The 27,832-nt window shown below is 35.0% G+C and overlaps 3 protein-coding genes across 5 annotated transcripts; 2 read left to right on the top strand and 1 right to left on the bottom strand.

Moving 5' to 3' along the window:
* Nucleotides 1-3,303: 3,303 nt before the first annotated feature.
* LOC110855301 (ATP-dependent RNA helicase eIF4A) lies at nt 3,304-9,468 on the top strand. Of its 3 annotated transcripts, none has more exons than XM_022103723.2 (6): nt 3,307-3,516; nt 3,974-4,100; nt 4,573-5,076; nt 5,546-5,857; nt 7,040-7,069; nt 8,875-9,468. In XM_022103723.2, exons 1-6 carry the CDS (start codon nt 3,503-3,505, stop codon nt 8,929-8,931), a joined length of 1,044 nt encoding a protein of 347 aa, XP_021959415.1. In that variant the 5' UTR covers nt 3,307-3,502; the 3' UTR covers nt 8,932-9,468. The 3 variants fall into 3 exon arrangements, with proteins under 3 accessions (XP_021959416.1, XP_021959415.1, XP_035711934.1); XM_035856041.1 differs by having other exon boundaries at nt 3,307-3,539; XM_022103724.2 differs by lacking the exon at nt 7,040-7,069 and having other exon boundaries at nt 3,304-3,516.
* A 6,976-nt stretch (nt 9,469-16,444) lies between these two features.
* On the bottom strand, nt 16,445-21,044 carry LOC110855478 (pickpocket protein 28). Its single transcript, XM_022103885.1, has 7 exons — nt 20,971-21,044; nt 20,669-20,906; nt 20,459-20,593; nt 20,237-20,381; nt 17,081-17,243; nt 16,910-17,007; nt 16,445-16,653 (listed from the first exon to the last, which is right to left on the bottom strand). The coding sequence occupies exons 1-7, from the start codon at nt 21,042-21,044 to the stop codon at nt 16,445-16,447; spliced, it is 1,062 nt and encodes a 353-aa protein (XP_021959577.1).
* Nucleotides 21,045-24,442: 3,398 nt separating this feature from the next.
* On the top strand, nt 24,443-27,325 carry LOC118437221. The gene is made up of 4 exons (XM_035856104.1): nt 24,443-24,507; nt 25,308-25,638; nt 26,637-26,725; nt 26,794-27,325. Exons 2-4 carry the CDS (start codon nt 25,318-25,320, stop codon nt 26,810-26,812), a joined length of 429 nt encoding a protein of 142 aa, XP_035711997.1. The 5' UTR covers nt 24,443-24,507; nt 25,308-25,317; the 3' UTR covers nt 26,813-27,325.
* The last annotated feature ends 507 nt before the right edge of the window (nt 27,326-27,832 follow it).

The following is a 27,832-nucleotide window of genomic DNA, read 5'->3' as shown; positions in this document are numbered from 1 at the left end:
AAGTTCTATCTAAATAATTTTGACAGGGTGAGCTACTTCCAACGTTACTACGGTTTATTTATGTGTACACTCCAAATAAAGTTGAGTAAAATTTGCGATGACACAACGGGTTGTGCAAAATTTACCCGACGAAGGTAAAATTTACTCAAGGTTGAGCTAAAATTCTACAACGTTGGATAAATTTTAACTTTCATAATGTAAATTTTTCTCAACCATTTGTGTCATCGCAAATTTTACTCAAACTTGAGTAAATTTTAATCAAATTTATTCAGAGTGTAGGTAAAAAAACGATTTTCGAATTTTGCACTTTTGCACGTTCGCATAGGACAAGACAAATGTCAAACGCAAGTTATGGTCTAATTGTTGTTACCCAATGTACATTGGCTTTCTCATTTTTCCCGGTTTCTTTCTTCAATTTTTTGAAGGGGGGTTGGTTGCATATAATTTAAAATAGCTAAACTACGTATATTAAAAGTTGCGCCCGAAAGTTTGCTTCCTAATTTTTATATTTGATTTCGTGAAAGCGTTGCAACGCGGAATGGCACATTTCCCATAATATGCCTCTATTGACATTTTTAAGTGCATACCAAATTTCAAGTCGATCGGATGAGTAGAACAGAAATAAACTTTGAGACAGACGACAGACGGACAAAACGATTCCATGAACCCTGACTCGGGCTAAAAATGTGCCAGAGCGAGGACAGTGTAACTTGTTACGGTATGGTAACTTGTTACGGTGTGATTCATTGACGAACATAAAGCAGTGAAAAATGCGAAGTTATATACACAGAATTATACCATTAATAGTAAATCTAGAAGACGTACTGAACGACCCATAGTAGCCACTTTATGAGCGCCCGTCGTTGTCCTCAACCAAACTATATAATACACTTATGTATTGCACACCAGCGCCACGGGTTGTTGTCTCGAGCAATTTAATACACAGATGGGTATGTGCGCCACCGTCACTCCAGTTGAGATACAACTATTTCTCTCCAATCAAAACCAAAGACAGGCCCCTTGGTTATACATAAAAACGAGTCTTTTCAAAAACTCTTCTGGCGCGCTAGAGTGGAGACGGTGATATCCAATCTTATCTAGTGTACGCTCGGGCGCCTGTCTTTTCGGCGCCCTGGGCAATTGCCCCGGTTGCCCCCCCCCCAAAATCGGGGCCTGATATCTACTTACAAATATATACCATACGACTGTTGGTAAGTGAAATTATATGCGATTTATTCTGGCATGATGCCTAGGAAATTGATGAGCTTTCATTTTCTTTGATGGATATGTACTTATGTAAATATGAGTTGCTATGTATCCAATAATTTGACGCTTTTTCAAAGGTAGAAGCATTAAAAAAGTGAATTTCCAATAAATCTATGTATTTAGATGTGACGTGTATAAAGAATAAACCAGTCGAAACAGTTGACAGTATTCCCATAAGTTGCAATGACAATACGGCAAGAGTTGACCGATTATCAGGGGTGGTTTAGAGGTGAAATGGATTACCAAAACGAGAAATCCATCCAATCCAAAATCCATTTGGATTTATCCAATCCATCCAATCCATTCGAAATTTTGCAAAAAAAATATCCAATCGAATCCATAACTCTCAAACCATTAAAAATCCAATCCAATTCAAAACAAAAATAAAAAATCTATATTATCCAGCACTAGTTTTAAATTAAACCAATAGAATCCAGTGTAAAAACATGGGTATAATATTTACAAAATCAGCAAAACTATATTTAAAAAAATACTGCCATGATATACACACCTATTATTAAATTTCGTTATATTTTTAATATAACAAAACTAGTTTATAACACCGCCGATTGACAGACAAAAACTAGATGGCAACATTAGTGAATTTGGCTCTCCTTTCAAATGCCAATATGTTACCGACCAAACCAGCAATACACCCGCCTGCTTTAAGTTAAAAATATACGTAGATAAATACACATATTTTAGAATATTTAGAATAACATAACGTCCTGGTTATGATTTCTATACAGAAAGTCACAGTGAAAATTCATAATTTTTCCACAACCGAAAATCCATCCAACCCAATCCAGATTTCCGATTATCCAATCAAACCAATCCATAATTTTTCCAGAACCAAAAATCCATCCAATCCAATCCAGATCTCTGATTATCCAATCCAATCCATATCCGTGGATTGGATTGGATTCCAAATTAATTGGATAAAATGGATAGCCATTTCACCTCTAGGGTGGTTGACTGATAAGAGAATGGTTACCTTAAATTATTGGTGGTTATATCTGTACGTTAACCGTTAAGATAATTATGATATGTATATTGTTATTCAATAATCCCATAGTCATTAAACTGTTGAGACATATGCAATGTGCATGATAATTAAGCGATTTGCTATTCACAAAGATGTAGCAATGCATATCTAAGTTTTCTATTTTATTAATTCTATACTGCGAAAGTATCATGAATCGGAAAGTTACACTTCACACCATCTCATTGTAAGTTATTAAGAAGGACCTATCGCATTGCACTACATCCTACCCGTCGGATTATTATGAGTATAAAACTCATCGTACTTTTAAGTCCACATCATGATCAATTCGTCTCAAGTCTCTAGACTAATAAAGCGTATGACTGATAAAATCAAATTTTCTGAGAAATTTAGCCTGAAACATTATGAATATGTGAGAGTGCCTAAACCATTTATATGAGAGCTAAAGAACAAATTTGGCTATCTAATTTAAAAGTGTTAGCATGGTATCACATAAAAGCTGCCAAGTTCCGTTAGAGAGAGAAACACATATTCTTCATTCGGAATGAAGAACATGTGTCCATAATACGCATCCCTGCACTCAACGTTTCTGCAGATAACTTAACTATATTTATATCATGCAAGGAACAAGGGCTAGATAGAAGTAGAACCTTCTCACACTTATCATAAATCTGAACATGAAAAAATATTTGGAGTGTGATCATCTTTTTCCTTTTTTTTTTGTTAATTTGTAAATGGTGAACGTTTACAAACAACAAGGAAATTTACCGTTGACTTCAATACTCAATTCATATTCTAGATAACTTCCAAATCCATCGATTTTAACGATATTTCCTGCCTCTCTTTTATCCATGTAAACATGTATAAACACAAAGATCGAGCTTTGCATGGAGTTACTAGTTTTCAGTACGTGACATGAGAAATAAGAGAACGATAAACAGAGTTGCTAAAATATTTACATTGCACACTCGCATAATTCATGTACCACCTACTTACGTTAATACGTATGTGATCCACTACGCAGACTTTTTACTGAGAATGGCACTTCTAACGTCACGAGATTTACGTTTATCAACGTTTTCGTAACGTTATCATCATGCACACAGTCGTGATTTTTGTGCAAAGAAAATATACCAGGTGTGATGAGAATTTTTTTGTATCCTTCCTTTACCATTCTGCAGTTCCAGTTCAATCAAGCAGCAGAGCTTTAGTTACTAACTAAAGATTTATATAATGTCTGAACAACCGTAAGTCAACTCATAAACAACTGGTACATTTATTCTGTAATTTTTTTTAATTTCAAATTTTATGGGTTTTTCCATCCAAATAAATAATAGGGCATGACTCGTATATTTGCTAGGCTACATATTGGAGTTCAGAATTAAATCATGGTTTAGTTTTAAAAAATCGTACGTAGATCTTGTACATAAATTTTTGCAACATTTGTTTTTAAGTTCGCACTATGTTACAATGTAACAATAGCGTCCTATTCAACATTGTATCTACATAATTTAGGAAATATATGCGAAATAATTTTGCGAAATAGAAATATGTAAATCGAATGGGCAAAATTGTGAAAATAAATTTATCTGTCTTTTAAAAAAAGGAAATTTCGCTTATCTTTAAATGTGCAAAGTTAAGGCGTACAAATGCATGAATCGATTTCTATCTGAATTTATTTTGATTTAATAAATCCTGTCCTAGTTTTTGCAGACAAGGAGAACCATCCCAGTTCAAAAGTGTGCTAAACGCTGTTCCAATACGTCCTCTTGGAAGCCACGTAACAGCCAGAATGGATAGGCACGGTGCCATTAAATCGGACAAAAATCAGGTTGGGGACCTATGCATATTTTTATATTTTTTTCCATTAAGTTGGTCAACCTGAATACTGATGTGAGCCTTCACCGCAAATGACTCCAAAAATTATCTACTAAATGATAAAAATGTTGTGGCCAATTTTTTGCGAGCTTTCGCGAAATAATTTTGCGAAATGAATAATTCCCACTTCTTACGCACTTAAAGATAATTACTTATTTTCGCAGTAGCTGATTTGCGAAAAAATCGCACTGTTGTCCTCAATAAGGTTGCGAAAAGTCGTAAAGAGTTGTAAATAATGCTATTTACAACGTTAATTATTTGTGGCATATTTGTGGAATATGCGGAGTACTCACTATAGTGAGTACTCTAATTATTACACGAATCCCGTTTCTTGAAAAGAAAATTGAAGGCAAAACTCTATTTATTTACCCCAACCCCAAAACAGACAAGATTTACTAAATTTGCTACCCTTTTTTTTACCTCAGACATGTTCCACATTCGACGAGATGAATCTCAACGAGAATCTGCTGCGCGGGATCTACGCGGCTCGTTTTGAAAAACCATGGGCCCTCCAACGCCGCGCCATCATGCCGTGCCTCACTGGGTGCGACGTGATTGTTGCAGCGCAAGCAGGAGCCGGAAAGACGGCCACGTTCTTGATCGCAATTCTTCAAAATATTGTCCCAGATGTCTCTCAATGTCAAGCGCTTATTCTCACGCCAACTCGCGAGGTGGCGCAACGTGTAGAGGCGGACGCTTTGGCCCTTGGTGTCTACCTGAACGTTTCTTGTCGCGTATGCGTCGGAGGAACGGCTATCCGCGAGGACCAGCGAACATTGGAAAGCGGTGTCCAAATCGTGATTGGAACCCCGGGTCGTGTCTACAATATGATCGATCGAGGCTCTTTGAAGATTGATCACATCAAAATGTTCGTTCTTGATGAGGCTGATGAAATCATGTCGCGTGGGACTGTTCGCAACATTGTTAATGCGCGTATTTTTTAATTTTTTAATTTAGCAAAATTATTTCGTGAACTATACCAATTTTTCGGGTTACTATTAACCATATAAATTGCCTCTTTCCTTGGTCACGAACATGAGCGTTCTCGTTTGAAAATTGTGCTCGTAAATTTATGTGGATACACTGCAAATAATCTGGTAATAAACATTACCGAAAAGTACTAATATAGAACTTTGCCAAAGTGGTAATATGAGTTGTACCGTATGGTAATGGCTTGGTAGTACAGTTTTACCATAATGGTGACAAATCTTTACTACCTGCTAAAATATTATTACCAAATTTATTACCGACAAACCATTACCTGCGTTACTTTACCGGATTATTAAGAGTGTACGAATTCAAAAATTGAGACGTGAATTTCCCCACAGCTTAATTTAGTTTTTTACCAATTTACGTATGTCATTATTTAAATTAATTTAACCATTATTTTCTACCTAGTTAGTCCATGTGATTAGTAGTGATGCACAAAAGCTTCTGTTCTCATGCACTGTGCCCCTCGAGCTGTACGAGGTGGCGTCCAACTTTATGCGTGATCCTGTAAAAATTAGCATCACGTGGGAGGAGCTGATTCTTAACAGGGTGACGCAGTATTACGTCAGCGTGGAAAAAAAGGAGTTGAAGTTGGACACAGTGTGTGACCTCTATGACACGCTGTCTCACAAGCAGAACGTAATTTTCTGCAACTCCCCAGCGATGGTGGACTGGCTGGCGGGTCAGATGAGAGAGAAGGGCCGCACAGTATCATCCACGGTGAGTAGATACATTAAACTGGTTAAGAAGGAATACTTGGTTGTAAAAGTATCGATGTATCACAATCCATGATTGTGTATGTTTGAGGTTCGGCTAAAGAATACCTGTTCACTTTCATTCATGAGTAACAATAATGAAAACCGGAATCACTTCACAAAATAAAAATTTGATTTTGATAAGATTCTCAGCGTTTGTAGAGCTGATTTTTATGAGTTCAACGACACCAATAATTTAGAATTACTCCGCCCCCTCGCTGAGTGGGAGGAGCCCAAAGTTGGAAAAATTCGCTCCGTCTGCGATTTTTAGCGCAATGGAGGGTCAATATTTTTTTAATCACTTTTCACCAAAAATTCCCTAATTTTGTTCCCTACAACCGTTTTCGACCGTTCTCTGAAATTCTTCAAGGAACTTTTATGATTTGGACCTTAAAGGTAAAAAAGGTCAAATCTCATATTACCCCATAAGTGGGGTATCGTTGGAAAGATCTCGGCGGGGGAATTTGGAATATATATACTTTGTCTGGTGTTTGACCACTCCCTGATGTTCCAGACACAGCAGACTATTTTTGAGTTCTTGCCTATCTACCGCTATGTTAAATTCTGGATGCACAAAATCGTGACATTCGCTTTGCGAATTTAAAAAACGATCGGAAACGGTTGTAGGGAACAAAATTAGGAAACGTTTGCTGAAAACCAATTTCAAAAATATTGGCCCGCCTTTGCGCTAAAAATCGCAGACGGAGCGATTTTTTCCAACTCTGAGCTCCTCCCACTCAACGACGGGGCGGATTAATTCCAAATTATTAATGCCGTTGAACTCATAAAAATCAGCTCTACAAACGCTTAGAATCTTATCAAAATCAAATTTTTTTTGTGAAGTGATTCAGGTTTTCATTATTATTACTCTCATTTGAGTTATTATGATGGTGAGTGATTTTGAATGAAAATGAATTTCCTGTGAGTTGAACGAAAATTAGTGAAAGATTCAGTCATTTCAGATGAATGACTGCGATTGAAAGATTTCTCACTCATTTCATTGTTTGCCCTATGCTCAATACATGGGTCGAAGTACCAATAATGTCAAATGAAATGAAGTTGAAAGAAAATGACTGAATGTCTAGGAAACTCGTAAATCAGAAAGAGTGATGACTGACTTTTGAATGAAAACTAAATTTTTGAACAGGTATCGGCTAGAGTATTGGAAGGAAAGACGGTAATTGTGGATTTTTTTTTTGCATTCTCACAAGGGAACCTTAAGTACTGTCACCTCTCGATTTCCTTCGGAATAACCTTAATCAACAGATAATTTAGTGAAACTAAAACTTTGTCATAGAACATGCGGTGCAAAATCGCGTTTTCGCGAAATATTTGGCGAGAGCTGCACCAAAACCTGCATTTTCCCAATGCTTTTAACATAGCCCCAGCCTTTCGATTGATGAAATGAACTTTATAGAATCTTAATAAATTATATTTGTACCTGTCCGCGTAATTTCAGCCCGATCACGAATATGCACAAAATGATGCAAAGATTCGCAAATTTTTTGCAAATTGCGAAAATCTGAAAACTTTCGTAAATTTTGAATTTCTTCGTTTTTTTAAATTCAAGAAATTTATCAGCTTAACTGATATAAAATATATTTTTCTTATTGCAAAAAATTTGCAAAAATTTGCAAAAACTGAAATTCGCAATTTGCATGAAAATAAGTTAAATAACCAATGCTAGTCTATTTTTACGCATTTTTCTAAATTATTTGCGGTATTTATTGTTGCAAGTTGCAAAAACTTAAAGTGTGTGCAATTTTTTAATTCAATATGTAGAATTTTTTGCAATGCTTGCATATTTTAATTGTTCAACGAATTTGTTTTTCCTTTATTCGCTCATACCTACATATATGAAAATTTTTGAGTTTCTAGAAAAAGCAAAAGTTAAAAATTCTAAGCTTCAATTTTTGCAAATTTTTTGCAATAAGAAAAATATATTTTATATCAGTTAAGCTGATAAATTTGTTGAATTTAAAAAAACGAAGAAATTCAAAATTTGCTAAAGTTTTCAGATTTTCGCAATTTGCAAAAAATTTGCGAATCTTTGCATCATTTTGTGCATATTAGTGATCGGCTGAAATTACGCGGACAGGTACAAATATAATTTATTAAGATTCTATAAAATTCATTTCATCATTCGAAAGGCTGGTGGCTATGTTAAAAGCATTGGGAAAATGGCAGGTTTTGGTGCAGCTCTCGCTAAATATTTCGCGAAAACGCGATTTTGCACCGCATGTTCTATAACAAAGTTTTAGTTTCACTAAATTATCTGTCGATTAAGGCTATTCCGAAGGAAATCGAGAGGTGACAGTACTTAAGGTTCCCTTGTCAGCCCGGCGAAATGGATGAGAAAGATCGGGAAATCGTCTTTGCGGACTTTCGCTCTGGATCATCCCGCGTCTTGGTCACGACGGATTTATTTGCGCGAAATATTGACCTTCCAGAACCACCGATCCTAATCAATTACGATTTACCAACAAATCGTGACAGCTACGTCGAGCGGTGCTCATTCATACATAGAATTGGCATAGCTTATAAATTTTATGTGATAATTAAAAATTTAATTAAAAGTTAAAAGTCCCCAAATCGCTCATTGTAAGTAGGATTATAAATCCCAAGAACATATACACATACATATTTTTTATTATGCATGGTTACTACTAAGGAGGGTAATTTTTTGATAGATTTTTCATAAGTTCGAGTTTACAAGATTTTGAAGTCGCTAAGAAAACCGATGTTTGCAAAACGTAACTGATAAATTATTAGATATGATTTATAAGTCATGCCAACCTTGGTCTCTAATAGCTACATATTATGGATACAAATTGAGATTTCGCAGCGCAGCGGATATTGAGAAAAAATTGCGACGTCAAAAAACATTGAGGATTCAAAAATTCGCAAATACTTCACTTGCAAATAAATCCCATTCTAATTATATTCTTGGTTTTCTAATTGATATATTTTCTTTTGTTCAAGAATTTGTCACCATGTCCAATTCCGTGGAAAAGGCGTCGCCATCAGTTTCATAACTGACGGAGATTACGACACCATGAAATCCATTGAGGACTTCTACCACACAAAATTCATCGAAATGCCGACCAGTGTAGCCGACATTTTCTATTGTACTCAAAGGAATCTTTTAACCAACTTCAAGCCAAATATATTTGAAAAGAAGCCTTATAAAAACTAAAAAAACAATTTGACGATGAATTAGATAAGAGAGAAGATAAATTATCTGTAATCTAGGTGTATAAATGTTTCAATATATTGATAAACATGGATTTTATTATTTGTAATTGCATTCAATTTGAAAGTTTCGACTACTTAATTTTTAAAATATTCTAAACGTATTTGATAGTGATATTCATTTGCTTATATGAACGACCAGTCGGTAATAAGGTATGTAACTACTGATCGGTTTCACAAGTTTTTAATTTACATTCCCTATCATCCCAATTCATTTGTATCCAAGGATGTGCTGAGATTTTACAACCATTTTGTACTCATGTTCTCAAATTAAGCCTTTTCATGATTCATTGACCTAATATATGTACATGTCGCCTTCTCAATTATACGAATATTTTCTTATTTTTATGCGTGCTTCTCAGTTTTAACTTTACTAATTGTATGATTTGACAACTACCCAATCTGATTTTATCACACTAGCGTACGAGCCCGTCTCCCGCCGGGCGAGAGTGGATTTCGTTTTTAAAATTTCATTCAATTCTATATTCTTGTATCAATATTTATTTATTGGCTAAAACTCGTTGATGCAAACGGAAGTGTATTTGTAACTAATATTGCTCAGGCAAGTAATAATCAGAATCAAGACGCAATATTCCGAAAACACCATGGGGCATATGATCCAGTGACACCATAATTTCTCATACATAATTACTATCTTAAATTTCGATTGAATCGAATTCGAATTTACGCACCGTGCGAAACTTAATTTTCTCCACTTTTACTTCCGTTTCGGAAAATTAATTTCACTTCCGTTGCAGACTAACATTTCCAGCTTATAATATAAGAAAGATAATCATAATTCAATTAACATTCAAATTTTTTTTTCATAATTATCTTTGGAATCTCAGCATCGTTCTTAAACTGATTAAATAATTTATAATGTTCACAATGAGTATGAAAAAGATTTCACGAATTTCAATTGCAAATACTAAACTCGCCCCCAAAGTTATCCCCCCGCATAGAATGAACAGTGTTAACAGTGCCCCGCGTAATTCAACTGCTGGTGCTGACTCTTTTATTTCAAACTTTCTGATTGGTTTGCGATGTAAATATTTCTGCCGCTCTTCCTCCTCACTCAGTCGTCCGTATATTCCATTCTCAATCAAATCTTGAAATGTTTTAGGAACGTTTGATTCCCCTTTGAGGGAAAATCTCCAACCATAATTTTCCATTTGCAGGATTTCCTGACCCTTAAAAAACTTCTTGGAAGAATAATATCTATCCAGGAATTGCAGTTCGGCCTCAATATTTTCCGAATCTGCAATGTAGACTGACTTCCCACAATGCACTATCTCGTCCTCGACACTATTTTGTATTTGAAGACGCATCTGATTTTTGTCAGAATGCTTAAAATTTTTCGGATAATGATTGTGCCTCGGATCAAGCAAGCTGACTAGGTTTATGGACCTTTGGCTCACAGTTTGCGCCTCCCGTTCCTTTGTAAATATCTCCCAAGTATAGGAAGCTAAATAACTAAGGAAATCTGGAATGTCGGAAAATCCAGAAATATAACCGCGTGGTAAGGAAAGTAATTTAAAGCATTTATCTGATACAAAAGGGTTATCAAGTTCTTGAATTCGGACATACTCATTCCAAAAATAGTCGACGTCCTCCACGAAATTTTTTTCTAGAAGGTACAACATCCTCAAATACCATTCAATCCTGTCACTACCGAACTTACGAGATGCTTCTGGTGGGTGTAGTAGCATTGAATAGTTTTGGTCTCTCATGCTAAGAAAAGATTTCGTAAAATGCTTGAAGTTTGCGGGAAGTTTTGCTATATCTGTCTTGTCTACAGTGTCGCATATGACGTCTTCAAATGCTGTTGGGCGATTGGCCTCAAGTGGTGAGTTAAGTTCTGATATCATAATCCCATTGTAGCAATTTGTCAAAATTACAGAGACAAGACACCATGATCCAAACACCACTCGGAAGAACGAGTCTAGCTCAATTTTTTTAGGAAGGTGACCACACTCTTCAAAAATAGTGGCGAGAATGAATAACCAGGGGGGAAATGAGATGTTGCTCAATTCGCGTTAATATTTATACGCTGATGTAATTATTATAATAGAGGTTAGCGAGATTATCAGCCACACCCATAAAATTTTCTTAAATGGTGTAATATAAAATTTAAAGGAAATATACTCATCACGATAACAACTTAGAAATTGATGCCCCGAAGTCTTAGTAATTACCACGATGGTAGTTACAAAATAAATGTTGGGTAGAGTATCAACCATGAAATAGTAATAGTAGCTGGCGCAAATCTCATCAAAAACGATTGTCTCATTTGCTGAGACAAAAACCATTTTCAAAATATTTCCTAACCGTGACTTCGAATCCATGGGATTAAATGGATTTTTATCTGTATCCACGTCTTTCTTAATTTCTAGTGAATTTTCTCCTCTGTAGCACCATCCTGGTGAAAGGGTTGCAATATTTTGATAAATATCTGATACTTTCCGTTTCCACTTAATTTCTGGTTCCACATTACATATAAATTTATTATTTAGCGAAGAAACTATATAACCATCACTCCACGACGAAGCAGACCATGCGCAAATTTCGACTTGTCCATCGATTGATATAAAAACTACGGAAATTTTGTAATGTTGATGAACCGCAAAGAATACATGCCTTAAGTTTTTCTTGGAATTCTGCACAGTGACAAATGTCATTACAACATCGTTGCATTGGATATTCCTTACATAATTATGATCAGCAAATTCGGACAATATGTCCGTATAATGAAACAGGCCTGAGTTTACTGTATAAATCCAGTCATCCAAATTTAAATTTCTGTTCACATTGGTTTCGCCAACTTCCAGAAAAGGCGTTGATATGAAGATCGCTAATTTGTAATGTGAATTCGCTCGTGACTTGAACACATCGATACTCAGGTGATGAATAGTATCCCTGCTAAATGTGTACGTGTTCACAATTTTTATTGGCACATTTACGTTGAACCAATCGATATTACTGGGCGTACCGTCATGTAATATTTGAATGTTATAAGGAATCAGATTTTCCAGGACAATTTCAAATACTGGAAGGATATCAGTCCCTAGGATTTTGCAATTTGCCCCAATAACCGAGAGGAATATAATAATAGAAAAGAAATATGGAATTCTGGCCATTTTTGTGTTTCAAATTAGTCCAACAATAAAATTCCGTTAGTTTTATCAGCAGAATATAACAAAGAGTTTGATTGAGATATTGGAATGGATCCTTGTTTGGAATCACTATGTTCTGTATAATGTTAATATAGTACAGCGGACACATACTTAATTTTCATAAAATACACGATACGTTAATTTTTGACAACTTTAGAAGACCAATTGTTTAAATATGGTGTGGTTTGGTATCAGTATTATCGACTAGGTTAAGAATTTGGTTAAACGACAAGCAGAAACTTTTTTCGACTATGACACGTAGGTGTCTGTAGTTTCAAGGTGACATTACTTTGCGTTGAATAGTAAATATCATAATTACATTTTCAATCATTTTAGATAAGAGTATCGTTAATTAGCTATATCACATTAAGGAATATCGACAGTTTTTTCACAAATGTTGGGTGTGTATCACGAGTAACATAGAGGCGACCCAAAACTGCCTAGGCACCTTTGTAATGACGTAATATATGAAGGAGAAATTGTGAACATGCGTTCGCTTCATTCTTGTCATTACATGCAGTTTTTTCCGTATATTTTTTTCTTAAACCCCCCTGCCAATTACGAATCCCGATGTAACTTGTCCCCCCCAACAATTACTGAAATTTTGTCCTGTTATGGGTCAATAATGCACAACAATAAACACAAGTGAAATTATACTACCAAAAAATTGTTTTATTTCAGAATAAGCTGACTAGTTGGCAAGAACAATAACAAACACATTTCATAATATAAGTGTAAAATAACAAATAAATATACCAAATAATCTATATAGTTCTGGCGACAAATAAAATTAGAATGTTGAATGATGACGGCAGGACAACGATAGCTTGTGGTTCCTACATTTTTTCTACTAGTAAACTTGTCTAATTTCAATACAAATAATTTACAGTGTGTACGTTACAAGTATTTACAAAAGTATGCAGTACATATTTAGCTTGTGAATCTACGATCTTCATTAGTAGGTGTTGAAGCTTTTTTGTAAATAAAAATTAGTGAAAAACATGCATGTACGTATGCATTTATTATTATTAACTGAGATCAAAAACTAAAATAGCTTATAATAAATAATACATAATGATATATAAATAAGTCGGTACGTAATAAGAATAAGAATTTATAATTATAACTATTTAAAATTTTTTATTTTATTATTATTATTTTTTAAATTTGTTCAATAACTTTTAATTCTAGTCTAATAAGAATTTATGTATGCAGACATTTGGCAAAGCATGGCAATAGTTGATCCTAAGCTAGCATACTATTGAAGATAAATTGATTTACTTATGTGTACCAATTAAATTTAGTTTAAATTTCCCTAATTATCGAGATCCTCAAATGCAAGTATTTAGGCGATATGGAATTGTTTGTTGGAAAATAAGTTTAAAATAAGATGTTAATATACAAAATATTGTATTTCTGTCTACAAACTAAATTAGAATGTAGAATGATGACGGCAGGATAACGATCGCTTTTGGTTACCAATTTCTATTTGTAAACTTGTATAATTTAAATATAAATAATGTAGTGCGTATGTCACAAGTATACTTGTGACATATATGTACAAAAGTGTACATACATATGTATTTAACTTTAGTGGCGTTAAGCAGTGTTGAGCTTTTTTTAAAAAATCATGTACGTGCGTACATATGTATGTACATATATTTATCTATGTATTAATTATATACAATTCTTAATCTTCACGAATAGTCAGAAATAAAAACGATACCTTTAATTATTTGCGATGAAACATTAAGATAATCTTATAATAAATAGAATATGATTTGTAATAAGACATTATAAAAAGCATTTTATAAGAATTAGAGTGTATAATTGTAACTATTTAAAACTTTTATCTTTTAATTTAGGTTTTGAATTTTTTAACTAACTCTTAATTTTAATTTTGTAAGATTTTATGTAGGCAAAAATTTTATAGAAGCAGCATCGCAATATTTGACTAATCCTAACCTAGCATACTAAATATTTATTGAAGATAATTTGATCTATTTATGTGTATGTATGAATTAAATTTAGTTTAAATTTCCATAATAATCTAGATTCTAAAATGCAAATGTCTAATTACGCACTTTTTAATTATCTAAGCGATGTGGATTTTTCATGTGTAAAATGCAAGATGTACATGTGCAAACTCAGAATATTAGTTTTTCGCCTAAGCTAAGCAATGTGTGTACTAAACAACTTACATAAATACATCCATAAATTTGGGTTTTCCATAGCAGTAGCGACAATTAGAAGCCTAGATATACGAGCATGGCATTAATAACTACGAAAAGCATACGCGCCAAAGATGCTTACGATCTGCCATAATTTGCATAATAAATGAAGAGTAATTACACACACCTGTTTAGCTTCATTCATTTGTCTAATAAATAAGATTAGTAATTATGATAGTGAATGAGAATCCAAATCTTGTCATTTAAATCAAAATGAAAAACTGATGGATTCCGTCGTTTCACACGAATGACCGTGAGTGAAAGGATTTTTCACCCCTATCATTTCTCACAATTCACCCTATGCTTAGTACATGGGGTGAAGTAAGAAACGAAGTCAGATGACGTCAAAACTTCAATGGAAATGACTGAATGTGACTCAAAATCCTTAGTCATAAATCGAGATGACTGACGTTTGAATCAGATCTAAATTTTTGAACAGTTACACATGACAACAATCTCAGCTTAAAAAAACAAATTATATTCGAAAAAAATCTACTTTAATACCGAGTTAAAAATCTTAACCACCAATTTGGTTGAAGAACTAATGAAAAACAAATAATTGTACCGAGTAGATTTATCAAACGTTTTGTCGTGTTACACGCCTATGCGATATATGTAAATATGTAAACGGGGTGAAAATCTAAAGTCTAAATATGCTAAATATTTGCACATGTTTAATTGTAATAGTAAGTTAGAAGCATTGTTTTGGAGATGGAATTATGTAATACCTTAGGTAACGGAAAATACGAAACTTTCACACGCACATACATACATGCCTATCTATGTAGCTTTTACTTATTTTCATCGTTCATCATGAAATTGTATCATTAAAGAATTTGAATTTTGATTATGTTTATTGTTTACTATTTTAAAATTATTGGTTTAAACCTTGATTTAAGTATGCATTTATTTATCTATCTGAGATGATAACTACATGAGATTATATAAGATAAACGCACCAGAGATAATCCAATATTTGATTGGGAATCTACTTTCTAATTACAATACGAGCACTCCTTTGCCCATAGCTTGTATCATTTGTTGTATGCGTTTAAGTAATTTAGTGTATTTTATAATTTACTATTTAATTTTTATATCCTGAAGAAACTACAACCAAATGCAAAGCTGGTCGCGTTCCATCAAAATGACAAGTCAGCATTTGGTGTGACATGCTTTCTTTGACTATATAATTAAAGAATTCGCAAAGTGGAAAGCCTCCTTACACATGTTTTTGTACACGATAAGCACAGTAAAATTCGTATTTAAATTTTGAGTCGTGCATACATTATTTGTGTAATCTAATTAAATTTGTATTTTAACTTTAAAAATATTTTGACACGTGCGTGATGTATTTTTCGACTATCATACATATGTACATATGTACCCTACACGAGTGAATCTAGCCCAAAGAGTCGTTAATTATGAAACTATGTAATGCACAAATCGCAATTTTCTAGACTAACCTCCCTCCCCTTTTAACATACATCACCTCCCCGCCTGAACAGTCTTGCGTATAGTAAATTACTTTAAGGAATTTACTAAACGGCTTTTAATAAGCATTCCCTATTAATCCATGATTATGGTGAAATTAAATTAGATATTATCAAATTATTTTTATACAGCCTGATGAAAACTCTGAAACCGGTCGCTGTTAATTTAAAGGAATAATAAAAAAATATCTCCCATCAGTTTATAGTGTTTTTTTATCCCACAATGTGCACACGTTCTAATATAAATCTGTACGTATTTCTGCATATGTCAATTTCGAATTGCGAAGTTTACGTATTAGTGCAATATTAATTTTATTATATGTACATGACCGTGCAAAATGTTGATCTAAATCTATTCGAGATCGCATTCATAAGCTCTTAACTAATAAGCAGAAACTAATGCAGATTATTCAACGAATGGCACAACCTGGGTTCGTCTGGGACGCCCCATCCATTCCATAACGAAGCCCACAAGGGCCACCAACTTCCTCCAAATCCAGCGAATCAGCCACATCACGACGGGAATAATGACGAAGGTCATCATTCGGACGAACGTCTTCGCCAATGCGGGCATCGTCCAACCACCAGCTATCCCGGCATTACCACCAACAAAGCCTAGAGAGGCGAAACACTCTTAAAAATAAGTCTACACAATTGAAAAGTACATAAGCAAATGCACTTTCAATATTCATTACACTGTGTACACTAAATCTAGAGTGAAGCGAACTGTTAGTCAAGTTAATGTTACTCTAGATTTTGGTTAGTTTACTTAATTCAGAATGAGTTTACTTTTCAAAAGGGTAGCATTATTTTTTAGAGTGTTACATGCACAATTGAATGAAGTTCGAAAGTACATAACTCAACAACCTACCAACAGCTTCTGTTGCGCTGTACGTAAGTTTGCGTCGCTCTCCCAAAACTTTCTTGGTTGCCATGTAAACATGCACGACAGAAATCTGAGTGGTGTTGCTAAATAGTAATAAAATATGCTTTTTACACAGGCTTCATAATAAAACAACACCAACAGGAATAAAATATTTACCTCAGTTTCATGTTTTCAATGATTTGATCTTGATATTCCACATCAATTGGGATTTGTGACTCCAATTGGGCAGTGTAAGTAATGCTAACGCAATCGCTGAGACATTTTTCGCACACTGTTTCAAGCCCAATGTCATAAATCGCCGCTTTTGAAAATAAAGATACTAAATATACACACAGAAACTGGTGGTTAGTTATAGTGCACATGGATATGTATTAAAGTTGAGTCGGATAACGTTTTCAGAAACCCGGTACTATCAGCATTTTGCATTACCAAAAATGTCCTACCTGATCAGTTTTTAGCCCGAACCAGGGCTCATGTAATTGTCATGTCCGTCGGTCTGTCCGTCCGTCCGTCTTTCGATAACTCTCGAACGAGTTGGCCGATTGACTTGAAATTTTTAGCATATGTACATATTTATACTTGGCAAAGTTAGGAAACGAGTTCGAAGATGGGCTAAATGGTTGACATGGTCAAGTGGTTGACCTGTGGGGGTCATCGGAGTGGGTGGGGGCTTGTGCACCAAAATTTCAAAATTGTCGTAGAAAGCTGAAATTTGGCACAGACGTTGCTAGTGGCTCCTAATAGATAAATATGAGTTCGAGTTGGAAAAATTTTGATCTTGAGAGACCCTAGGCGGTCACCCATACGGATTTTTCAAATTCGTCATATCGAGCTGAAATTTAGTAGAGAGGTTGCTTATGGGTCCTAATGGAAGAATATGACATGAAATTGGTAAAATTTTTATCTAGAGCGACCCTATGGGGTGACCCACACCGATTTTTAGAAATTAACATAGAAAGCTGAAATTTGGACTAGAGATCCTTATTGCTTTCTCATGAAATATTATGAAGTGAAATATGAACAAAAATTAACTGGAGGGGCTATAGAGGCAATCTCCACTGGAAGTAGCAAGTGTAAGGGATTGTAAATATTTTTCGAATTTTGAGCCTAGTAATACGAAGGATTGATGTACTTAATGCAAAAATTAGTGTATTATGTAAAATAGTAGCACATAATTTTATAGAAAACTACGGACAAACATGGGTTCACTAATCCTGGTTCGGGCTAAGCAAAGCTTTACTGATAGGTTGTGTTATTTAGAATGGGCGATCCAACAGGTCCGGGCCATTGATTATTATATACAGTGTCGGACAGATGTCTACGTCCACATAGTCGCGTCAATTTCATTTTCAAATTGTCACTGAACTACTGAACCAATTTTCATTATTGATATATCAAATTCTCACAAATTTAACGTAATTTCATAGCACATTATTAGTTTTCCGCTAAAAAATTTATTTTAGGCCAGAGATGTATTTTAATTCAAAATGAAAACAATTGGATGGACAAAAGTCAACGTCCAGTCAGAGAAAACATACAAAAAAAACTGTAATTTATAAGGAATGTTATAACAATTAATTTTTAATATTTGGTTGGGCCTCCGTTCGCTTTAAGGACGGCTTCAAGGCGTCGAGTCATTGAGTTTACCAAATTCTTGGTCACATCTTCAGAAATGGTTTCCCAAACTTCACGAATTCTGGATTTAAGGCCCGGAATTCCTGAAAAAGATTGTTTTCTTATTTCTCTTTCAATGTGGTCGCACAGATGCTCAATGGGATTCAAGTCTGGAGATTGGGGAGGCCATTCTAGCTTCGGAATTTTTTTTTCTTGAAGTATTCCATGGTGGACTTGGCAGAGTGTTTCGGATCGTTGTCTTGTTGGAAGGCAAATCGTCGTCCAAGTCCAAGTTTTCGAACAGATTCCTGGATATTACGGTCAAGTATTCCCTGGTACTTGTATTGGTCCATAATTCCGTCAACAAATTCCATTTTTCCTGCCCCACTTGAAGCCATGCATCCCCACACCATTACCGACCCGCCGCCGTGCTTAACTGTGGGGTTGAGATTTTTTGGATTCAAAGCTTCTTTTGGATATCTCCACACTCTACGACGCCCATCTGACCCAAAGACATTGAACTTTGACTCGTCAGTCCATAAAATATGTCCTAGAATGTTTGTGGCTTGGAAATGTGGTCTCTGGCAAACTTCACTCGTTTGGTTGCATTCCTCGGTACAATAAGAGGCTTCCGGACTGCTCTGTGGGATTTCAAATTTCCCTTATTCAGTGTTCTTTGGATGGTCATAGGACTAACCTGTTTGCCGAACATCTCCTTGATCTCGGTAGATAGCTTTGGAGCACTAAGTGAGGGTGTAACGTTGACTTTGTTGAGCACGTGGCGTACTTCTCGGTGAGCCAAAATGGGTTTTCGACCACTTCTGACCTTGTTTTGGACTGAACCATTAGCTTTAAAGTTCTTAATGATTGTCTGGATGGTTGTCCTTGCTAATTTATACTTGGTCCATATTTGTCTCTGCGACAGCCCCCTTTTTGTCCACCCTTCCAGTCCTGAATGACAAGATCTCGAATAGCGATAGGAATTTCCTTGCGTGTCGACGCCATCATATTTTTCTGGAAGAAAATTATTTAAAAATTAATGCGGCATATGTTATTGATAGATTTATTAAGTTACCTGATTTTATAAATTAGAGAGATTTTTGTTGTTGACAATTAAAGTGAAGTGGACGTAGACTTTTGTCCGCTCAAATTTCATCCTCTCTCGCTCTGCACTATGATTCTCAGTTTTCCCAGAATTTTCAGAAATAACTCATATGTTTTATGAAATTACGTTAAATTTGTGAGAATTTGATATATCAATGATGAAAATTGGATCAGTAGTTCAGTGACAATTTGAAAATGAAATTGACGCGACTATGTGGACGTAGACATCTGTCCGACACTGTAATGGCAGCTCCGATACGAGAATTGGGATTTTCAACCAGCGATAGAGTTGAGTCGGATCGGAAATTCGATCCGACCATCCCCATTTTGTGGGTTTAAAAAAATTTCCTATCCGACTCGTTTATTAATTTAAAAACCCGAATTATCTAAAAAGGACGTATCCGGCTCAACTCTGGCACACATGCATGTATGTACATGGAATTAAATAAGTTGTGTAATAATTCTGATACCCTCGGTTGCATCGATGCACTCTAATATAGTTGGCATACAAAGTTTTTGGTCGGGACGACCTGTTTTTAAAGTTTACATATTATATCGAGACTAGAATAATTAGCAATACTTTGAGAAAGTCACCTGGCGATGCGAGCATTTTACAATGGCACTTGTCATAAATCTTGTCCGCAATGCATTCAAGGTGACATCGAGTTTGTGTATAATTTCGGTAATATGCTAGATTTGCTTGCTTGTGTTCATTTGAAAAGTAGCATCCTCGTGTTTTCTACGTAAATGTAAACCAAAATTTGCTCAAATCCATTTTATCAAAATATAAACTCAATTCAATAAGCTCAATTTCACCGGGTCCAAAAATTTGATGTCCTCGTCTGCTTGTATCACTGTCGGAATAATGGCAACAGAAAGTTCCATTCCAAAGGGAAGTTCTAGTCCGAATCGTCGAATGTCAGCAGCATCAATCGGGTTGTGAACAGACAACTGCATAAATAATTGGCAACGTAGCATACCGGAATGCTCACAAACGAATGAAAACTATGATTTTTGCCAGATTACCGTAAATCCAGTTCCGTCTTTCTGGCGACAAGCAAATTCTGCTTCATCAAATTTGACGAGGAATTTTAGTCCGGACGGTTTACCAGGCACCTTCTGTTTAAATGGTATTGGTGGAAAGACTCTGGTCGAGTTAGTTGTTTTTGGCGATACTGCATTGACATCAAAATCGAACTTCATCCATTCTTCCACAACATGGTTTGGAGGATCACCGGTTAACAATGTTGAAAGGCTTGCATTCCTACGTACATAATTTATACAATGATGGTTATCATTAAAGTCGTCCAAGTTAATGCGTGACTTACTGGCGGATCGTAAGTTCAGGAATTCCATTGAATGTGAATGCCCCACCAAGTTCGGTGAATGAGGCCAGGAACATGTTCCCGCAGGTGAAGTTTCTCCCACCCAAGCTACACGTGGACAACATTTCGCCTACCGTTGTTAAACCCTGCCATCAAAACCGTGATATTATATATAAACGCATGTAAATGTGTACATAATGCTTGGACGAGTAACTTTGTCAATAATCACACATATGCATATTGAGGGAGCCAATAGAGAGTTAGATTCCTTGTACTTCGACTGTAGACCCAGTTTGTACTACTGTAGAAAAATCAAGGGTTGGAAAGTAGGATATCGCCTGAACGCCTCAATATAATCAAGCGCCGTTTTCGCTATTTCGCTTCTAATTTTTAACCCTAGGTCGACTTCGAAAATGGTCAAGGTCGCCTTGGCGTGAAGCAAACGCAAAATTCTACCTTAATTTTCATAGGCTGTGTCCATTTAAAGAAATTTCACTAAGGACTCATCGTCGTCAACGCTTTTCACCTCCGACCAACCCATGACCGGGGATGAGGTCAAAGGTCAAAATTTAAGTTCCGGCTGTTTTAGACTCGGGTTTGGGCGAGAATTTCAGAAATTGACACAGTTTCAAAGTACGAAGACCCCGTGACCGCGTAGACCAGATCAAAGGTCAAAAATGTTGATTTCTTATTTCGACCGTTGCAGACGTAGTTTAAGGCGGGAAGTTCAGAAATCACTATCATTTCGGGTTTGGATTTTCCACTTTGTGGAAGGGGGTTCATTTCGTATATCGTGATGGATTTAGTTGATTTGTCTCAATTTTTGACTCATCTATTTCGCGGAGTTTTACAATACAATTTTTCAAAGTAGAAAATAATGGTAGTCTTTTTAATTTTGTACTAATTTTTGTATTGTACTGTAGCCACATTACAGTACAAGTAAAAATACAAAAAATCTCTAAGTCTCTAATGATTCCTCCGTATCTTCAGTATTTTTCCTAGTACAAAAGTTACACCGGTTATGAGATTTTTAAAGTCATACAAATTTGTCGTTATAAATTGCGTTATTAAAGTAACGATTTTTACGACGTTTCGTCAAGTCTTTTCACATTTTATCGTAAAATATTTTACGAAACTAAACAATACAATCGTGAACCTTCTTAGAATTTTACCTCCTTTAGAAACGGTGCAATTTTTCCACGGACATCATCATTGGTCGCATTATCTATTCCAGTTACGTTCATTCCGCCCAGGAAGAATTTGAGATACGCATATTTCTTCAAATTTGTACCTTCTCCAATTTCTTGCACAACTCCATTCTGCTTCAGGTGGGACTGGGTCCATTCACAAATTTGCGAGGCGTCAAATAACAATTCGGCTAAATTTGGGAATGTCCACGGCTTTTCGCTCTGAGCTTCTGATGCTTCTTCGTCATAAAATTTCTCGAAGAGTCTAGTTGTTTAAAAATAAATAAAGTAGTGGTTATATTAGCGGGGGAAGTGACTTGGAAGTCATGTGCCGTTAAAGCTTATTTACTGGAAATTAAAACAGCATATCTGTGCATGTTGAACATATAAATATGCAGAATAAATAATCACTTACTTTCGCATTTTTGGAAAGAATGAGTACTTCAAGCTTCCCGGGGCTAGGATTGTTGTTCCGGGGAAGATGATATTGCCGGTGTCTATTTCCTGTGGGTCGATCCTTATGGCGACCGGAGTTTGAATCGTGTCGCTCGTAGCCCAAATAATTAGAATGATTCCAAGGATTGTACAACAAATAGTCATCACCACATAAAATATTCTGAAAAATTCGATAAATATTTAGAACTCGGTAATTCAGGGGACCAAATTGTTCACCAGCAGCCTCATACATCAGCATTAGCCTTCGAATGTCTTGCAAATATATGTACTGTACTAGGCATGATTTCTTACCAAACTGATCCAGTCATAACAAGTCTTACCAAAATCAACTTTTTTACATTCTCTCTCAAAATAAAGGGTATAATGTGAACTTTCTCTGATGGAAACAGCTAAGAAAGGTGATTTTGTCAAAATTCTGGTCTTCCGTGTTTCGTTGTCTTTACCAAATTATTTTCAGAAAATTTTCTAAAATTGCAAAAATCAATATGATTTTTTGAACATTTTTTTTGTTTATGTTATTTTTCGAATTCGAGTTCAAAAAACTTTTGGTTTGGATTGTATAAAAAATGTCAATCTGTTGGTAGTTGTAGCATCCCGATATCTTTTTTCATCATCGAGAAATCATTTCCGGATTTTGCGACTTTCGGCCCCTCTTCTCTACCAAGCCACCGTTCTGCTCATCCTCAGAAAACTCAGCACACCAAATTGTGCAAAAAATTTACAAAATCAATTTTTTTGTGTCTCTAGAAATCTACTGCAGCGATTTCGCTACGGTCGAGGTCGAAGTACTGGCACCAAGTTCTTTCAATTACAAACAATACATACAAACAATCGCTAAAAAGCAGGAATCTTCCCGCTTACTACAAGGTCCTCCAGACGGATCTTGCAAGCAAAATTTTCGCTTTGTTGGCTCTCCGGTCAGAATGAATACGAACCGATGAGAGTATTTACTTCTTTCTAATTTTATGAAACAATAATTATTATTGCATTAACTAAATTTCACAAAATCTCTTATTAACTTGAATTGCTAAAATTTGCTTATTTAGTTGTTAGTCTGCAACTTTATGGGTAAATTTTTGTATCATTTTTATAAAAAAAATAATAAAATATGATGCGCATTAATGCGTGACATGTTATTTTGCAAATTTTGCTTAAAATTCGGAAATCATATTTTTACTTATCATAATTTACATATTTTTTATTATTTACATATCAAAAGATCATAATTCTTCTCATTTATCATTATTGTAATTAACAAAATCTCTTTTGGTTTTCCATTAGAGTAGAATTTATATTTGGCTAATAGAAAGAATTATTTGGATGAAATCAACCCCATTATTTGGGCCGAAAACGCACTCTAACTAAATGACCAAGCCTTAATCACAAATAGCCTACACTATATGTAGCATAGTAAAAGTTATGCTAAATTTACCCAAGGTTAAGTTAAAAAGAGGACCACAATAGAATTTATCCAATCGTTGTATTTATAAATTTTACCCAATTGTTTTGTGATCCTCTTTTTTTACTCAACCTTGTGCAAATTTAGCATAACTCTTATTTAGAGTGTATGTATTTGCTACTTTAGGGATGCTAAATATATGTACTACATAATAATTGTTGTGAGTGTTTACGCATATGCTTAAAAATTTTATTTCAATATTTGGACGTCATGATCATGAATATGATGCATTTCCTTTGTAGCCATTGTTCTTACCGATAATGTACTATTGTTATGTATATTGTGTTGAGCAAAGCCGGATATTCGTAAAATGTATGGTGAATGGGTACTCAATAAATGGCATATTTTACTTATCAGATCCATTATAGTTTGAATCGTAGAACTTGTAAAACCTTAACAAGGATTGTCTCAATCGTTTTTTGAAGTGGAAATTTCTTTGTAAGTAATACCTAAGTTGCATGCCCAGCAATCTTGACGCTCCATAATTACTAAGTTCCACGAGAAATAAAATTATTTCGTGAAATTACTAATTACAATTATCATTTGACAAAAAATTCCCAGCAAATGTAATTTCGGATTGTCTACATACATATAATTTCCAGCAATCTATTTGTCTACTGGCCAACTAACAAGGGAACATACCGAGGTGTCCAACGAGTTAAGGTCGACACCTATACCAAAATGACCACAACACATGACTTATTAAACAAACTGAAAGAATTTCCGTGTAAAATTCACTTTTCGTCACGTTGTGACGATATTTGTGACGAGCGCATGACCATCGGGTTTCCAGAGAGGGCGGGGGCAGAGATTGCGAATTCTTTCAAATTTTGAAACCAATTTTGAAATTTTGAGGAAATTTTGAAAACATTTTGAGATTTTGAAGAAATTTTGAAAAACTGTTTGAAATTTCGAAAATTTTTTGTAATTTTGAAACAATTAAGAAATTTAAAAAAATAGGTGTGTAAGTTATTTAAAATTTGAAATCTCTGAAGATAACATGTGTTCGATCTGATCGTTCAGCGGCCGATATACCCCACTGGCGACCGGATGGTCATGCGCTCGTCACAAATGTCGTCACACCGTGACGAAAAGTGAATTTTACACGGAAATTCCTTCAGTTTGTTTAACAAGTCATGTATTGTGGTCATTTTGGTATAGGTGTCGACCCTTAACTCGTTGGACACCTCGGTATGTTTCCTTGTAAGACGAAGTACATAGATCAACATTTTTTTCAGATCGTCTCAAATGAGATCGACTTTCAATTATTGGGTTTTGCTTTGGTTCACTGCCACCCTGGCTGTGGCGAGTACCGCGGATTACAGCAAATTAAAACTGCCCCCGACGCCCGTGTATTTGAAGGAATACGGAAAATTACGACCTGGTAAATCGGATAAGTACACAGGATGCATGTGTCCCCCCACCCTCAACACTGCAGGATCGGTCTATATGTTTTGCGGACATGAGATGTCGCCCAAAGTGGGAGGGACGTGCCACCCTCCAAGTGTCTATCGATGCGTTAATGGTCAAGCTGAAGCAATAATGGAGATGGATTGCAGTGTTGAATCGGTACGAGTCAATTGTTATTAAATATGTTCTAACAAAAGTGAAAAAATTATGATGAAAGACTACCCAAAAACGCGACGTGAATTGTTTGAAATTTTTCTGCAGCTATTTATATATGTATGTATTTGTATGTACATAAGGTTGCAATTATTTGTGCGCAAGACGCAAATTTATATCTAGCAAACAAGTAGGCAATGTGTGTATCTAAATATGTGGTCATTTGTATTTATGTCAGATTTCATTAAATCTGACTCGTTAGAAATAACAAAACCCATCCTGTCTTTATTAATGCAGTCCAAGCCTTACTTAAGTACACTGTTGGTCTCCCAATGTGGGTATTTAAATAGTGTCAATCAATTACAAATTTAATTGGGATAACATTTGCAAATGACACCATCTGTCAGTGCGCAGGTTTGGCGGAAATATTTGCATAAAAATAGAAAACGCGCAGTAAATTTGGAAAGTGTGAAATTTGTCAACTTTCGGGGGCAACATATGGTCTTTTTATGCAAATATGTAAGTAACTCCGCCGAACCTGCGTATTGGAAGATAGTGCCATTTGCAAATGTCGTCTTAATTAAATTTGTACTCGATTGACACTAAGTTGTTCAAAATCCTAGAGCATACGTTAGACCACTATGAGTATGCTATCCGATTTAGACTAAATCAGTGTCCACTGAATTCACATATCATTTTAATTACTAATCTAATCAAATTAATATGGCATTTTCGAAAAGGCGATCTCTATATGCTCTGATTTGGTGGAGATATTTGAATCAAAAAGTGGGGAAGACGTCAAGTAAATTTGGAGTGTCTAAAATTAATCAATTCAAGGTTGCGTTTTCTATTTTTGAATCCAAATATCCCGTTGATAGATCGAATCTTCTTAAAATGCAATGTTCAATAGATTTATGATTAGTTGACAGTGGTTTCGTCGAAATGGAAGTGCATGTTCTGGGATACCTTAGTCAGAGCTAACTGCATATTTTGCAAATTTTTAGGTCGTTGGCAAGAGGAAATGTGGTACAAGATGGATCTGTGATTCGCTGAATATAGAATGCGAAAAACATAATGCAAAAGCATGTGTTGCGTAAGTCAGTGAATTTTTTTGTCTGAGAAAATTGGAAAGTGTGTAAGTCGTACCTTTTTATTTTGTAGGGCTCAAATGAAGGAGTAACTCCAGATGCATGAAAATTCGAAGGGAGCATGTTCCATATATATTTACAAACTAAACATTACAGCATAAAATTTAATTTGCCCTATAAAACAAAAATTTGTCAAGATTTATTTTGCCAAAATTGATGTCAGCGACCCAACGTTTTATATTTTCATATGCATAATATTGTTTTTTATTTTAATGAATTCTAGTGTGAACGGATAAACAAGGACCTCTGCATCGTATTGTGTCCATCGAATATAAATTTCTATAAGGACTATATTTTCCTTATTAAATGTAGCACCTGATTTATACTTACCTAAATTCGCATAAAATTAAATCCAAACAATGTGGGTCAATCCTACGTGAATGTTAAGCGGTAAGAATGCGAAATCAATATGTTACGGAAGTACATATGTAAAGGGAATGTGCAAATTGTTGTGTTATTATCTTTATAATTTAGCATATTCATGTACATACATATGTACATATTCCACGTTCTCGCCAAATGTGGCATTTCATTCGCCAAATAAAATTTTGAAAACCTTGTGCTGAAAGCGCCGTAGAATGGATAATTTTTTTTTTCGCCAAATACGATTTTGTCTTAGCGATTTTTTTTTCAAAAGTGTTTTCGCAAAACTGCCCGAATGCATATCTATTTATATATGGAAGCAACCTATTACATTTCCATAATTTACTATGAAAGACCAATATTTATTTCAATTAGTTTCCTATTTTTCAGTTTTTTCCCAAACTCACGAAAAATCTACTTTTTAACGTTGGTCGGCATAGGGAAAATTCCAAAATTTGTGAAGAAAAATATCAAAAAAATCAAATTTTTTGGATTCGCCATCTGGATTTGAATGGAAATGAATAAAAGATTTGTTTTTTTACAATTTTTCTTCATCGCCGAACTAATGAGGCGAAGTTTGGATGAGATTCTAATGAAATCCGAATTTAGAAAATTATCATGCCACTCAAGGAGAGGAATATAAATTTATGTCAATATAAATTTATATAAATTTATGTTAATATAAATTT

This window comes from Folsomia candida, unplaced genomic scaffold, assembly GCF_002217175.1.
Source record: "Folsomia candida strain VU population unplaced genomic scaffold, ASM221717v1 Fcan01_Sc012, whole genome shotgun sequence".
In the NCBI taxonomy this organism is placed as follows: Eukaryota; Metazoa; Arthropoda; class Collembola; order Entomobryomorpha; family Isotomidae; genus Folsomia; species Folsomia candida.
Note: the sequence above shows the minus strand (reverse complement) of the source record. Positions and strands in the feature narration are given on the sequence as shown.